The following is a 16,933-nucleotide window of genomic DNA, read 5'->3' as shown; positions in this document are numbered from 1 at the left end:
TAAAAATAATAAATTCATGTAAACTTAATTTTGACACTTCAGTAAAAATAATAAACTTTTACTCTTAGCATTTACAACAAATACACAATATGAATTGAACATTGGCCCTGGCAAGTGCCCCATTAAGCTTAAACAATGCCCATCAAAGTGCCCTTTCTGACCTAGCACCCTGCATTTTTCAAATCATGGCTTGAGCACTGACAACAATTAAGAAAAGTTAATAACTGGATGCATGCGAGTTTGGTTTGGGGTCACCAGGTCCTCCGGGTTAACTCTGGTTTCCCCAACAACACAAGACCCAGCGGCAGATCCAAGATTTGTCCTTAGAGGGGGCATAACTGATAAGCATAACCTTTTGACTTGCACCCCTCCCTCAGAACCATTATTTATTTGGTTTATAATGTTGGCAGTTTCTTTTTAACAATTTATAGTCTGAAATGGTGCATTTAGGGTGTATATTATTACCCTTTTTTCTCCTATATTGACATAAAAAGTAAACTTAGCTAGTTAGACCACATGCTTTCTCAGTAACTGATCCAGCCAACAAGGCAATTACTTAAATGGTATAATAACTTTTTCACAATCATTGAAATTAAAAAATGTTAAACTACAAAACAGTGTGCCAAGTTTCCTGCATACTGTATACTGATTGACATATAACCAACATATAGTTTGTGTATGAAAACACCAAGATTATGAAAATATTTTCATGGAAAAATACAATGTAGAAAAGCAAGAGGCTAAGTGCAAGACAGTTCTCACGTGAAATAAAGAAATAGGAGACAAAATAACAGTGCTGCACATATAAAGCCTTAAAATTTACAAGTCACGGGTTTTTATGTCATTTTTTTTCGTTTTTCATTAACTACACTTTTCAACAAAAAACAACAACAAGGAAATAAATCGCAACTTACATAATTTAATTTCAATTACAATTAATTCATTTAGTCAACAATTTGATAACAACTAAAGGAGGTTTCATCATTTTCTTCTCTGTTTTGGAGCCTTTTCTGCACCTCTTATATACTTCTTTGGTAGCTTGTATAAATCTGAAATGTATTTATAGAAGGCATTGTTTTAGAATTTTTCAATTATAAACTTCATTTTTTTTACGAAAATCAGTATTGCTTTTTTCAAAACATTTTCAGAAATGACCTCTCTTTGTTTATATTATAAAGCTTATACTATTACTTATGATTTTGAATCTTCAATTCAGTTTTCAGACAAATTTTACACATAATGAAAGAAGTTTTAATTAATTAGAAGTCTGCAAATGTCGCCTGTCAAAAGCACTCATAGACTTTTTTGTAAAGATCACCTTGACCTTTGACCCAAAAAGCAATAGGGGTCATAAACAGGCCATAGTTTAATGTGCATATGACAAATGTGCATATAAAGTTTGAAGACTGGACACCAAGTTGTTCAAAAGTCATTGATTACTTTTCTACTTTACTTTTAAGTTCATCATGACCTTGACCTTAGACCTTTAGGCCCCACAATCAATATGGGTCATTTACTAGCCATGACCACTTTGCATACCAAGATTGAAAACTGTATGTCAAGTCAATCAAAAGTAATTTATCAGAAATGCCTGTGATCTATCTAGTAAGTCACCATGCACTTGACCCATTGACCCCAAATCACTAGAGGTCATCTATTGACCAAGACCAATTAGCATACCAAGAGTGAAGATTATACACAAAGTAAAACAGAAGTTATTGATGGAAACAAAATTGTTATGAAGACCCGTATGCTGGACAAAAAATCCCTATATATGTGTCATTTTAACTTAAAATTACATTTGATTCAGTACCATTGAACTGAAAGTATTTATACATAGTATGGCCAGGATGGTTGGATAATTGTCTTGTATGTTGCATTTTAGGTTTGGGTATGTGCAGGTATTTACCTACAGAACCCTTGTATCTACATGTGTGTGTTTAAAATCATGACGACTTTATTTATACATTTGGGACCGGTTATTGTGCTTGACTCCTCAACTTACTTAGGTTTTGATGCAGCGTCAGTATATTTTATATAAAAATAGAAGGAAAGATGTTTGGGAATAAGCTTTGACCTCGAGGGACCGCCGGTTCTCGAACAACCGCCTGTTCGAACAACTGCATTTTTACTGTATTAATTAATCTTCTTCAGGAAATATAAGACAGTGCTCTTCCCCACGTACTTGTAAGCAAATCTGCCACACAGTTTATCTGGTTGCCCTGGACAATCACTTGTGGCCCCTTGCCCTTCTGTTGTGAAGGAGTCACAGAGGCGCTACAGGCGACCTTCACCTGAACACGGTGACCAAATTCCCCTGCATCGATGCCGTATACATCAAGGTTCTCAATGATCGTAACCTATAATTATAAGTAGGAAACACTCTTTAGGAATTTAATGTACTTTTAACCATACATAAATGTACATGTATCTAAATCCTGAATTAAAGGACAAAAAGAAACTGTTTTGGCAAAACTGGGAATAATACAATTATGATTCATAATTTTAATGTTCAACTTGTTTTCAAACCAACCTATGGACATAATCATGAATGGCACTTTATTTCTGCAATTGCTTAATGTCTATGCTCCTCAAAAAGGATTTTTTTACCTAGGCAAGGGAAAAATATTTACTTAATCAGGAGGGAAATGGGACTAAATTTCGGCCCAAAAAGGGTAAAAAAAACCACACTGATTTGTACCAAGTTTTATTGAATATCTTGATTGGTTTTAAAATTACAGTCGAACCACATTGGCTCAAACTCCCAGGGACCGGCAGAAATATCTCGAGCCTCAGAAATTGAGCGTTCGAGCCAACGGGGTTTGACTGTATACTCAAGGCTATAACAATACCTTGACCTTTTTTCTTAGAAAAATCTTAAAAGCTAAACAATAATGTATAGATGGACAAAACACAAACCCTTTTACTAGAGGCCCTCTGTACCACATCTATTTTTATGGGATCGATGCTTCCTTTCTTTAAGATGGGAGGTCGGTCTGGAAAAGAGAGCTGGAATACGGGCGACATCTTGTTGAGTATCCTAAGAAAAAACATGAACAAAACTATTAAACACAGTAATCTATTAAACTCAATACATGGTCACAAATGCCCATCATTGGATCAACTTTTGATCAAGAGCCTGACCAATGGCTATGTTAGATCAACTTCCGGTCAAAGGGGCAGACCAATGGCTATTTTTCATCATCACAGATCATACTATACTTATTGACAGTATTTATTTAAAGTGTCACTCTTATTCAAAATCAATGCATACACATGTATAACAAATATCAATTTTGACTGATATACCTTTAACTACTTGCTAAATAATGCATCTATGGAAAATATTAATTACTGATAACAAGATTGTAACCGTGTATTTAATAGCAGAAAGAGCAACAAATATTAAATGATTGGTGCATGCTAAAAGATTTACTGTAATCTACTATAGTCTCATAAGGTAGAAATACCGTGTTTTATGCTCATTTATTTCAAATTAAACTTGGTATCCTTCATAAAAACCATTGTTTTCGACATTTATTCATCCTTTTGATAAATTATAACAACTTTATTAATTTTGGTAATCTTATTTGGGAATAAGAGTGCATCTTTAAAGGTATAAGGTGACTTTGACCATTGACCAAATAATGTACTTGTCAAGGCCAAGAGATAGATAAAAGACCCATGATCATACACCAGACCAATGGTGTAATTTGTTGAATTTTCTACTTGAGATCCCCCATGATTCCTCATAAAAACAGGCAACCAATCACAATGGTGTAATTTGTTGAATTTTCTACTTGAGATCCCCCATGATTCCTCATAAAAACAGGCAACCAATCACAAGAGTGTAATTTTTAACTTCTTGAGATCCCTCATGGTACCTCATAAAAGTATTAAGGCAACACGGTTTTAGTTTAAAGCCTCAATATTTGTTTTGGGACAATGTATTTGTTTTTCATTTTATAAATAAACAAAGAAATTATGGCTGTAAGCTTTAGACCTCTTGGACGTTTTCCCTAAACTTTTTAAAAAGTAACGAATTTAGATAAAATGAAAATATCTTTTAACGTGTCCCTAAAATAATTCATATGCATTTTGGTTTTAATTATTCAAGTCAAATGAGTTTACCATGATAACATATTAAATTCAAAAAAATGCTTTCAACCTATATAGTGTGTCTTAGCACATTTTTTATATATTTGATTTCATCAAAACTGCAGCTAATGGGCATTTTAAGTTAGCTCTACAGTAAAGAATGTGTGTTCCACTTTGAAGGTTGAGGTCACAGACAAATACATAAGCATGATTTTACATCTTCCTGGCCCCAATTTCTCAAAACTCCTTAAGCTTAACAGTCTTTACAGCTTATTTCAATTAGCCAAAATACATACTTAAACTGAATTTTGATAATGATTTATTGTGATTATCGTATGATAATAAGTTCATAAAGATAATTCCTGTCTATTAAAAGTATAAAAACTCTTGATGAAGTTAATAGTACGCAAATTATTGAAAAACAAAAATAGTGAGGTTAGCTTAATCCTGTTATAACAAGTTTCCAGAAAATGGGGCCTGGAAGAGTTCAAATCAATTTCAGCATGGACAATACACTTTCAGCATTGAGGACAGAATAGAGTACAGCAATAACACATGGCAAATTAAAAACACTTACTATACTTAGGAACCAGTCATGGAGGGTAAATTTATTTTACAGGGCAACTTGGGCGTCAGCCAGGTAAAAAGTATCAATATTCTCAGTCTTGCATAGTGAACTTTCTCTAGTGATAGCTGCCACGGTTCTTTAATATGCCCCAGAACTTTTGTCAATGGATACCCCGTTTAACGTTCTTCATGGAAGGTGGTACACATGTTTAGTGGTCGAACCCACCACCCTTGGGTTGACACATATGTCCTACTATTAAACCACTAATGAGCCACAAACTAATCATGTGTGTGTCACCTCCATCTCACCTGGTAAAGAGTTCCTCCCATTGCAGTGTGGACTTGTCTCCCTCAGCAGACGTCAAGCATATTGAGGCTAGAATAGGGTCCAGCAATACGGCACTGAGAAATATAGGTAAGTAACAGTTACTGTAATCCTTAACTTTCTGGGTGATATATAAACTCCTGCATATTTCACTCTTTTAAAAATAACTTTATTATCTTTTTAATGGGGAATGACAATTCAATGAAAAATAGTTCTTATTCTTTCTATCAAAATATTTTGCTTGACAGAACAGAACAGTGCATATCATAAATGTTTCATCAAAACTAAAAAAAATCTTGAGCTTTACATGTTTAGTATCTTTCAGCAAAATTCCTTTCTTTAACGTGAGTTATATCACGATTCTCTTTAAAATAATTTATTTTGAAAGGTCTCGATTATCAAAGGAAAACATTACACAAAATATATAGCGGCACAGAAATAGAGTGCTTCAGTTGATCCTGTTATACGGGATACAGAATAGTATATACAAGTAAACTAAGAAAAAAAGAGAAAAAAAACCCAAACCTTTTGTCATTTCCACCCTGGTTGTCCAGCTGTTTAACATACTCAGTTATCACTTTTCTTGCATCACTGCTTGTCAAAGGGCTGCTTTTGCTATGAAAAAGAGAAGGAAATGTTTTCTAGTAGTGGAAATAATATTGTGGTAAGAAAAAAGTACATGTAAATGAGAGCACTGAAAGTGTTGAAAGGCTGAAGAGATTTAAACGACTTGTGTTATTTTACTTTTTTTACAAATATATTTACATGCAATAAAAAACGAATCAAAATAATCTTTTGAGTGGCCCTACACTGTAACCAATAGTGCCTGTCATAACCTAAGAATAATGTTTTTTCAATACATTTACAAGTTTTATAACAGTAACTGATAAACCTATAGATGGTACTAGAATATACAAACATTACTTTCATCTCACAAGTTTATTGCTAGTGTAATGTTAATAAAATGAAACCTGATGTTGGCTTAGGACATTTTGACTATTTTTTGTATATGAGAGTAAGACAGGGTCTTTTAGTCAACACATTTCCATTTTCTGCATAATTGTTTATAATTAACCATTCCTCTTGGTTCCTCACCAAGATTTATTAAAGATTCTCAGGCTTGCTTTCAAATTCACATTAACGTTGCATTCTTATGATAAAAAGGATAGCATTTGGAACTTGCAAGTTGCATAATTTGAACAGTAAGTATGACTGATTTTCATATGGAATAAAGCTGAATCTGCAATAATTCTCATCCCCAAATCCATTGACTATTATCACTTTCATCACCTGTATCCCATTGGTTTAAACAGAGGCAACACATTCGAGGTGACAGCAAACATTTCTGTGATGGTGGGTGGGGTAAAACCATCCTGTGTGGATTCTGTTGGCTCTTCAACTATCTCTGGCACTTCAAGGCCACGAAACCTGTAGTTGCAAATTTATAGCATTTTTGTAAAATTCTTTTTTAATTTTTTGATAAAAATAGCAATAAATCTAGCAATGGTCGGAAAGATATTGACAAAACAGAGGCAGAAAATCATCTATCTATGGAAGGTGAAATGCTTACTACTGCAATACTTAAATCCCATCCTTAGACAGACTTCAGTGTTTCTGTAAGTTAATTTTACTACCCAATTAAATTAATCCGATTTTGCTACTTAACTTTAAAAGATCAATCCAAGAATGTTTTCAAATACATTTAGTCAATACCAATGACCATGTTAAGGTATTTATAATACATACAAGACAATTCATAATTTCTATCAACAAACTGATGAATGCAAGGATGGTCAAAACATCGTTTTCATAAACTTTATTTTGAATAAGCACTTTTTTGTAAGATTTCTAATATTATGTCTTTAAAATCAATGAACCTTGTATAAATCTTACATTTCATGTGAGCGATCCACTTCCATGATATTTTCAACACCTTTAGTCAGCTCCTTCACCTTGATGATTCCACATTTCGCTTGGGTCTGCAGGAACTTAGATAACTGGAAATACATCAATATATGAACTTAATGCATATATATGTGTTACAATGAATCTTTCAAAATGAATCATCATGGTTTATTATATAAGTAAGTCAAAAGTGAGTAATTAACAATAAAACTTACAATGTTTTCTCAGATCTTACTAGAACTTGTGCAAATGTATCATCTGTTCATAGTAACTTCCACCACATGTTCATCATAATAATAATCAAAACCAACACTAATTATGAAAGAAAATATACCTTCTTAAATGAAGACTTCTTGACATCCATCTGTGTGGCCTTTGGACTGAAAAGTAAATCTATATAAAAAAATTTTTTTTTGATATTCAGTGTTTTTGGAAATTATTACAAAATTATAAGAATATAGGCAAACATATCAATTCAAAATTCATTCTTGTTTTTACACGGCATCTTTGCCCAGTATTAATCCATTTCTAAATGCCGATCCTTTGTAATATAATGGGGGTTTTCTACCCTCAATATTACACCAGAGTGTGCAGAGCCAGCACTAATGCTGGTCCGTTGTTTCTTGAGTTGCAAAGGTTGCACATCTCAACAATGATTAAAGCCAGAGTTATGGGCCTTGCTTTACATGTGTGTCTTGTCTTCTGTACTAGTAACAGTACTAGCAAGTTTCATCTAAAATGGGGGGGTTTTAATGATGGTCTAGGTTAATGTTTTTACATTCACATGACAGCAACAACAACAACACCCAAACCATTACAATGCCTGGATTTGTTTCCTTTAGTAGCTAGAAATTACCATCACAAGAGTTATTTTAGATAAACTATTCATGAACAAAAATAGTATAGTTTAATCTGTTCTGCTGGCCGAACTTAAGTATTGAAAGAACTCTTCAACCTAGAAAGTATATCAATACACTGACAACCATGCCCCGGCTTCAATAAAGATCCTAAGGCTTAAGATTGTAACTTCAGGGATGTGATTGACCTGGCAGCTGGAGGGCTGAAACCATATCGTCCATGGGTTCTTGGGGCATTTTTGGGGTCAAAAGCACACTGCCGTAGAAGAAAAACTGGCTTTTTAGAAGCTCTTTTGAGGGTTCTTCTGACTTTAAATTTGAAGCAAACTGGGATATCAACACTAACAACTAAAATCACACTAGTATCTTTTTTAATCAGCTAAAAAAAAAAAAAAAAAAAAAAATGGGGGGGGGTCCATGGGGCCATTTGACCTGCGGAATTCCGCGAATCCGCGGACAAATCACATCCCTGAACTTTCTATGCGTAACTTCATTTTCAGCGTAAATGCATATCAATAAATACATCTTAAGAACATTCATCGCATAGGTTCTGCCCGTAACATGACGGGGACTCTTAAGCAGCATAAGTTTACGACTAAGTTATCTTATTCAATCATGCACCTGTATTTGAGCATGTGAGCTTTGTAAAAGGTTCCAGTGGGGATGGGCAGATCTGACTTCTTTAATGAAGCCTTAAGGGCGCACAGGAAACAGAACTGTAGAAGGTCATCCATCTCACCTAGATGGACATAGAAATATACAAAACACATTTAATTAGTGTCAAAGCAGTGAAGAATTGTTAATGAACATGGCTGAGACTTCTGTGTCCTACACTTTAACAAAACAAGTAAAACTTCAGATGTACACATATTTTGGTAATACAATAAAGTACAGTCTATCCCAAAGTGCTCTGCAGCACAGATTTTCTAAAATCTGATATAGAGGATAATTGTTTTTTCAGTGTAAAATCGTAATGTCTTTCACCGAGTGAGCACCAAAATCTATATTTCACGAATGGCAGAGTTTGAAACAATGAAATATATATATGTATCTTTATTTTACTGATAAATCTCTATAAATCACCAGAAAGCATAATATATTAAAAAGATTTATAACAAGGCTACACAATTAATATTACATATTTTTTGCTGAATCTTAGAATAATGATAACATTTGTTATTAATTACTGTCATTCTCGAAATTACTGTCATTCTCAAAAAAGCATGTCAAAAATTCAAAAACAACCACTCACCAGGTGTAAGCTGTGTACTTTCCTCCTGTATTTGGAGATTCTCCAATTCCACACCTCCATCCTCTGCCCCATCCCCAGGAGCACTTGCCCCTTCCCCATTGTCAGCCCCATCCTGGGTCACAGTTCCAGGGCCTGTTAAGTCTTTCATGTAATTGTCATTCTCAGATGTAGCTTTCACATTATCATCTTTATGTTTTGTGTTATCTCCTACTCCATCCCCTGATTCCATATCTCCGCTTGCGTTGTCCTTATTTATTGCACTATTTTCATCCATTTCTTGCTTGTTTCCATCAGATGTTGCTTCAAACCAGTCTGTACTTGTTGGTATAGCACCATTTTCTCTCAGATCTCCTGACTGCTGGCCATCTTCCTCCATATATTCTGATGGTAGAGGGTCATCTTCAATACTGGGAGGAGAAGACTTGTCACCAAAACTCCTGTAACAGAGATGTCAATACCTGCTTTCATCAGTAATGTACTGTGTAAAACTATAACTGACTGAATACAATACTGTAAAATCCTAAATATTTGTGGGACATTAATTTTCGTTGATTTCGTGGGATGGATTATTCATGGTTTTAAGATCCCAACAAAACTTTGAGCTTTGATTCTTGTTTCTTTGATCAAATATTTTATTTTTTTTATTTTTTGGTGCATTTATATTAAATGCACAGATAATGAGTCAACATAAGATAATGATCAAATGAACGAAATTAAGATAAAATAAATATTGGAATGATATGAGGTAAACATTAACATGAATAATTATCACCAAGGAATACAATATTAAGCACTATGAACAAGAGAACAGTACATGGGCACATTTACAGTACATGTTGTCGCACTAAATGTTTCTCTTCCAGCCTTCCTGTATCTGGTTACTGGTATCTTCTATGATTGTTAATTCAAAGTCAAACACCATTACTGTGTTTTTACAGTTAACAAAAACACTTTATTGAAATTCAATCTTTTTTATGACCCTTAAATTACTGATCAAGCGATTATTAATATGGCAATCTGCACTAACTAACATATTGCCCCATTCTAGTAAGGGTCATAAACTGTGACGTAAATGATACATAGGACGAGATCGGTGCGTTGTGATTTTGTAGAAAATATAGGATCGCAGCTATGATTTTTTTGTTAAGACAAAATGAAAATCCACCAGTTTTAGCACCCACGAAAACTGTCCTTTTTGGAAAACACACTAAATTTCTAGCTTAGGAATATAAATGTTTGATGTAGTTCATCTCTAAAAATGTGATGGTTCTTTTGAAGATCACCTGAACATATTAGTTTTGCATATCACATGGCTTCAAACCAATGATTTGTTTAAAAAGCAAACAGAAAAATATTAAGATATGGATGTAAACGTAGAAAAATTGCTGCTACGACGAAAACGATTTGTACTACAACCAACCATGAATTATATGCAAAATGTTTAACTGCCACACAAAATCTTTCAAAGAAGACATCAATGCCATTGATGGGGCTAGACACTAGATGGTGTAAAAGTCGGGAAATATAGTATTTCCTCAAAACAAGCCTAGAGTTGTCAATGCAACCTAGAAGGATGCCGATAATACACATCACTTTACATGGTTAAAATAATGAACACTAATATCATGTTGCAGTCTCATCTGTGTTTTCCCATATTAAAATAGCATAATTTATAATGGTTTCCCAGTTTAAATCATATCTGTTAATTAGTACAGATAAATATACTGATGCTATTTTCAAACTTGCTGGGATTTACGTGGTAGACAACTCTTGTAAATTTCTAATTGGAAAAATGGCCAAAAACTGCAAATGAATACATATGTCGTAAGCGATGTGATACTTCATTAAGTAAGATTCAATGCCTTGTACACAAGGATGTCAATTTTATGTAAGTTTTTGACAATTTTCTTTTTTCTTGCAAGTGTATCATCTGATGTCTAGTCACTTTAAGATTGCTTACCAGAGTTCATCCCCAAGCATATGCACTGGATGTATGCCTTTCCCTTTCATACCAGAGTCGAAGAAATCACTGCCAGACATCAGTGTCTGTCCGACTACCACTGGACACCTAGAATATGGAAACACTTTCATACAATGTAATTCTAATTTTATAGAACAAAATCTCACCAATAATTAGCTGAACAATTAAATTTATGGTTTGCAATTATTGTAGTCAGATTTGTAATAAAAGTGATTTTAATGCCAAGTAAAGTGGTCACAACACCATAACAAAAATTCCATTATGGAAACCAGAAAATTTTAATATTACCAAAACAATAAACACAAAATGTTAACCAATCACCTTGGCGAGCAATCCAGTACTGAATAGATAAACAAGAAAAAAATCTTGCTTTCATCCTGTGATAAGATACACATATCATGTTTGCTTTTATCTTATTGTTTGTTCCCATCATGTTTCGTATAAAATTGATTATACCGCTCCATCTTATGTTAGCAATGCAGTGATATTCAGTGTGACTTTTCATATGTAGAGTTTACTTTTCCTTTTTAACAATTCTATACAGTATTCAAAATGGTATCATAATTGCAGTTTACATTAAAGTTAATAATACACTTATATAATTAAAAAAATGATCTTTAAAGGTCATCTAAATCTGAAAACACTACCTGTTTCCAACGATATTGACGGAGCAAACTTGTCCTTTCTGAACATGTCTGAATGTGGATGGCGTGACTTGCTGCCTCAATACAATACCTGGCAGCATCAGGTCTGAAATTCAAAGAGCATTTCTTAAGTCAAGTTGTTCACACCAATGATTAAGATACTCGCAGAACAGGTTGAAGACAAAATTAATAGTTAGTTAGTTCCGTTTCAGCCAATCAGCCACCAATGTTACATGTCCTATCATTTATTTCCAATTTCAATTTTCTTATTCATGTGACATCGTGGATCATTCCATTGGATAACCTCACAACTAATTAAACTGATGGTTTACGAATAAAAATTACTGACTATTCTTCGATTCAAGGGTATATTGCCATGTATTTTCTGTATCAATAAACACTCAGCTGCAGATTATTTTAATAATTTCAAATGGAATATGCTTGCCTTGCTCTCCCTCACACAGAATATCATACAGCATGAACACACAACATTTTTAATGAATACTTAAAGTGTTTTACCCGCCCCATCGACCATTCTTTTAAAGACAGGAGGCCATGTTGTAAACCTCTCTGCCAAGTCAGGAAATCTCCACAGCAAGTACACTGGAAAGACAATATGGATATGTACCGGTAAGACGAATACAAGAGTGAACATTTATTCTTTGATGTTTGATAATTTTAATGATATAAGGTTTGTATATTGTTTGATTTATTATACTGATAACTGTGTGTGCTTTCAAATCGGTGAGTTTATAATGCAATTTACAGATTTCTGCATTAAATGGTGGATTTATCCTCATAAAACCTGTTTTTTTATATATTGAAGTATTTCAAATGAATACTTAAAAGTTCATTCATACCTGTTGGAAACAGAACTTTCTGTTTATCAATTTCAAAGAAATATGGTTGTTTATTCACACTGTAGATGAAAGCATTGTCTCCGGAATTGGTGTAGATCTTTGTAACAGTGACATCTTCCTTATTCGGAATTATCTCTGAAACCTCTTCCGGGCTTAAACCAGTGAAGACCTTTTGGATATCCACTCTGAGCTTTTTCCTAACCAAATAAAGATATATTTTAAAAGTAAAATTTCACCGTTGAACTAAAGGTTTGATTTTAAATGTATATTTATGCTGATAAAAAAAACTTCAAAAGACCTTTCACAGACAGCTTTTAAAATCTGCATTATATTTAACTTAACCATCAATGAAACTCAGGATGAGAATCAAACCAAAGATGAAAGGACCAGTGGTCGAAATTAACACAAGCCCGTTTGGTAAAAAATGTAATGCCAAGCAATAGTATAAGAATTCGGGCTTGTTCATCAAAAAGTCAAATTTCAATGGCAGAAGGGCTATCTAGAAGCTTGAATCTTGAATTCTCAAAAAAATGCATTGGTTTTGTTTACGGATGAGAGATTCATGCCCAAAACAGGGTAAGGGGCTTGGACCCATTTTCCAAAATGATTTATAAATTAAATTTATTACATAGTACTTTCGACTGTTCTTGATGCAAATGTGGGAGAAAAAACACTTAAAAACTGCATTTTTGTCTGAAGTTTAAAGCTCTCAATCCTGATTTCAGGAATAATCCCGGAAACAACTATTCAAATAGTGACATCCGAAATGCGCCGTCCGGAAAACATGCATATTTTGTAAAACCGTATGTTCAATATTACCTTGTACTCATACCATATTCTGATTATATGAATTATTCTCACCTGTCTGAACCTTTCATCGAAGTCTGAGACTTCACTCTAAACGGCTTTTTAAACATTATTTTGTGTAATATATTACTTGTTGTTGGTCTCCGTCTTGCCTTCAATTAGCCGCAATAACTTCCGGTAGGACTCGTTCATCAATAAATGTCAACAAATAAAGTCTCACAGGTAGAGATGAAACGATGATCGAGTATTGTCGAAAGTCGATTATTTGTGTCCGAGGTCGGCTATAATCGATTTCATTATTCCATAATCGATTATCGCTTATGTACGGCAAAGGAAAGTAATCGTGTTGTGTATGTACTGATTTTCTTTAAAAAGGGAAACGGTACGGACTTATACGGGGTTATACGGCAATTTATTCTCAATTATTTTAGAATTAAGTTATCTCCTAAAACATTTTACTAAATTATCAATTGTAACCTGGAATGTATGACAAAACAACATATAGAACATAGCTGATTGTAATATGTGTATTCATTTAAAGACATGTATGTACAAACCAATATAGTTTTGCATATAATTGTAATATATTCACTTGTTCCGTTTCGATTATATAATCGATTATTGATCGAAATGACTCGTCCGATTATTTTCGATGATCGATTATGACTTTGGTCCGATTTTCATTCCCTACTCATAGGTACATTTGTTTTAGTGACATCACATTGCGGAGTCAACTTGAAAATCGTTCTGTATTTTCGACGAAGGCACTTAATTCTTCAGCGGTAGTTTGTCTATGCTCTTCCCACTGGCACCGGATTTCCAAACTCAATCATTTTTTTTTTAAATTTCAAAAAAATCTTATAATTCCGAACTAAAAGTTATAATACCAAAATTTGTGAAAAGATATTGAAAAATATTTTTTTTTATAAATATGCACTTAGTTCTGTATAATATACTATACAGAACAAAGTGCATATTTATAAAAAAAAATATAAAGAATTACAAACATTTTAGTTTGTGTTTCCGGTCATGTGACCAATGCTGGAAAATCCCGTCTTACACCCCCTATGTAACGGGCCACTATTTTATTATTATTATTTTCGTTTGGTTTATGCCATTTCAATAAAGCGCAATCAGATATATAAATGTGCAAGACTTTTTATTAAAATTGAAAATAAATAATCGTATAAACACGATTTTTAGAGGAACTTCTTGACGTTAATAGTGATTTAAAACTACTGCGCTTAATGACGTCATTAATAAATGTAGCACGCGCTTTTTGGTGAAATGTACATAAGTACGTTTTCTACTCCAATTCTTCCACGAATTGATAAATTTAGATATGCAAGAAAAAATATCAATCATGTATTTCCGGTTCGGATCGAACAATCCGACCCTCGGGCACGCTGCATGGCCGGTAACGAGGCTTGCCCTCGGGTCGGATTTTTCGATCTGTACCGAAAACACATGATGACTGCCTTTAAAGCTTACTTTTACGTTTCTACAAGCGCTATATGACGTTGGTAAACGCCGTTGCCACCTACGACGATGTCCGAAACTTTGCTAAAGAAATAAGCAAGGATGGACACTCTTGGTTTTTTTAAATTGTATGCGTGTGGTGCATCTTGCTGTAATCTTCAGTATCGTAGTGTATTCATAAAGGTTGCTTATGATAACCGTACCGTAAAACGTTACATGAATCGTATTTATTTTAAAAAATCAGACATTTTGTTTTGACAGATGATTCTTTTTCTTTTTAGTATATGTATATAAGGGATATGAAATGATAGCTGCGCTCGGGTATATTTGTCATAGATACGTCCACGAGGTGTTTATCCGACTAAGACCACGTGAACTAAAGCGAGGAGGTTTGGTTTTTGTTCTTCAATCTAAAGACTCATAAAATCCAATTACCATTTAACTTTGTATACCGCAATGCGTATTTTGGTTTGACTCAATCACGAGATGGTTAGAGAATTGATGTTTACCGTATACACATTGCAAGGCAAGAATTTTACCCTTTTTGCCATAACTGGAATTGCTAGATCGAAAATCCGTTAAGAGCCCAAGGATGGCATGGTTTTGAAACGGGTGGTCGAAAAACTAGATTGAATATTATTTTCTGCGTTAATATAATTGATATTGAGTTCGACATGAAAAGCATCTGTAGTTTTCTTTTACATAAGATGGGTTCATGTTTTTATCTTATTAACGCTTTTACAAGTTTTTTAGATGTTGGAAAAAAGCTTAACCGAAAAAGTGATTTGGTATGGTCTTACATGCATATATGCACTTAAAGTTTGATTTGTAACATGTGGGAAAAGATGTAAAAAAAATCAGTATTATTAACTGATGTTTGTATGTAGAATTATCGCCATTGAACTAGTTACCAACGCTAGTGTCTGCTAATAAAGACAAGTAAAAAAATCTTAATTGAGAACAGGATCATGCACAAGTCAGTGTTTCTCGTAAATACTGTACAGTGGTTGGTGCAGTGGGTGGGGGGGTCTTTGGGAGACAAAGTTGACTTGATGTTTATACATCGGAAGATGCACCAAAGCCAGGGTTGAAAACGCCATCCTTAAACTTTCTGTATGCCTAGACTTTTTTACGCAATCATCAGGTTGTCTAAATATCCTATGAGTTCCAGCCAAGCACACCATGCCCCGACCCCTAGTAAGGCATTACGTACTCTTAAATAATAGTTTTGTCGTGAACGACTGAAGTAAGGTTCAGATAACTATACTTGTGTCATAATACTTTTCATTTTACACCTTTAGACGGAATTCACTACAATCAATTTGCAACTGGCGTTGGATCGTTTTTCATTGTTCTCTATCTTATATAGCCGCTGTTTACTGTATTAGGTTTCATTTAGACGAAACAGATACCAACTGATGAACGGTCAAACCATAAAACTTGAAAAAAAAAAGTGTCAAAAGTTATCATTATCAGCATATAAATAAATTAATACAATTCAGGAATGTGACCTCTACGAACTATAAGGTAAATCATGCTAATAGTAACATGTTTTTAAAATATATTCAATCATTATTATTACACCATGAAAAAGTTTTAAAAATAGGTGCCTGATAAATTTCAGATTATTTTTCTTGGCCTTTGAATACAGTTTCATTCTTAATTGTTCATCAAATGTGATCCATTTTGCCTCGAGGAAATCGTGTTTTTGGAGTTGTATACATACCTCTGATGGTACAACAATGAAATAGCGAATATCAATTGGTTGGATTAGAGTGAGCGTGGTCTAATCAGTGCCAGGACAGCAAATATCAGAACAAAATAGACGCTGGAAGGAGTATATTGTATTCAAACAAGTATTCTTGCCCCTGGACATGTGTACAATTAGGTTTGAGTGAACGGAGTCATATGCGGTCAACCTTGCATATACCTGTGTTAGCTATCCCTTGGTCAGTTGAAGCGGAAAAGCAAACAAAAGGAAATGCTTATAGTGGCTGCCATGAGGAAATATTTGTCTTTTTCCAGATATATTTTGGGTTGTGCTTAGATTTAATATTGTGTTGGATTATGCCGAACTGTTTCCATTGAGTTTGCGCTTTTCTTTCACTTGCTGGTTGTGAAACATATCGTTTAGAACATTGGATCATTCAAAAGGTAC

General features: G+C 33.9%; 1 protein-coding gene across 1 annotated transcript; it reads right to left on the bottom strand.

Moving 5' to 3' along the window:
• Window positions 1-623: 623 nt before the first annotated feature.
• LOC128212930 (eukaryotic translation initiation factor 2D-like) lies at window positions 624-13,595 on the bottom strand. The gene is made up of 15 exons (XM_052918335.1): window positions 13,351-13,595; window positions 12,490-12,686; window positions 12,149-12,232; window positions 11,633-11,735; window positions 10,965-11,072; window positions 9,005-9,441; window positions 8,374-8,491; window positions 7,230-7,275; window positions 6,884-6,987; window positions 6,281-6,418; window positions 5,516-5,605; window positions 4,975-5,067; window positions 2,920-3,040; window positions 2,186-2,360; window positions 624-1,049 (listed from the first exon to the last, which is right to left on the bottom strand). Exons 1-15 carry the CDS (start codon window positions 13,404-13,406, stop codon window positions 982-984), a joined length of 1,938 nt encoding a protein of 645 aa, XP_052774295.1. The 5' UTR covers window positions 13,407-13,595; the 3' UTR covers window positions 624-981.
• Window positions 13,596-16,933: the final 3,338 nt, after the last annotated feature.

This window comes from Mya arenaria, chromosome 13, assembly GCF_026914265.1.
Source record: "Mya arenaria isolate MELC-2E11 chromosome 13, ASM2691426v1".
Taxonomy (NCBI): domain Eukaryota; kingdom Metazoa; phylum Mollusca; class Bivalvia; order Myida; family Myidae; genus Mya; species Mya arenaria.
The sequence above is the reverse complement of the archived record's forward strand: the minus strand, read 5'-3'. Positions and strand labels throughout refer to the sequence as shown.

Coding starts and splice junctions, on each gene's coding strand:
- LOC128212930 (XM_052918335.1), bottom strand. CDS start 13,406: ATGTTTAAAAAGCCGTTTAGAGTGAAGTCTCAGACTTCGATGAAAGGT. Junction 9,442..10,964: donor ATGCTTGGGGATGAACTCTG/GTAAGCAATCTT, acceptor TCTCTGTTACAG/GAGTTTTGGTGACAAGTCTT. Junction 8,492..9,004: donor AAGTACACAGCTTACACCTG/GTGAGTGGTTGT, acceptor ATGTCCATCTAG/GTGAGATGGATGACCTTCTA.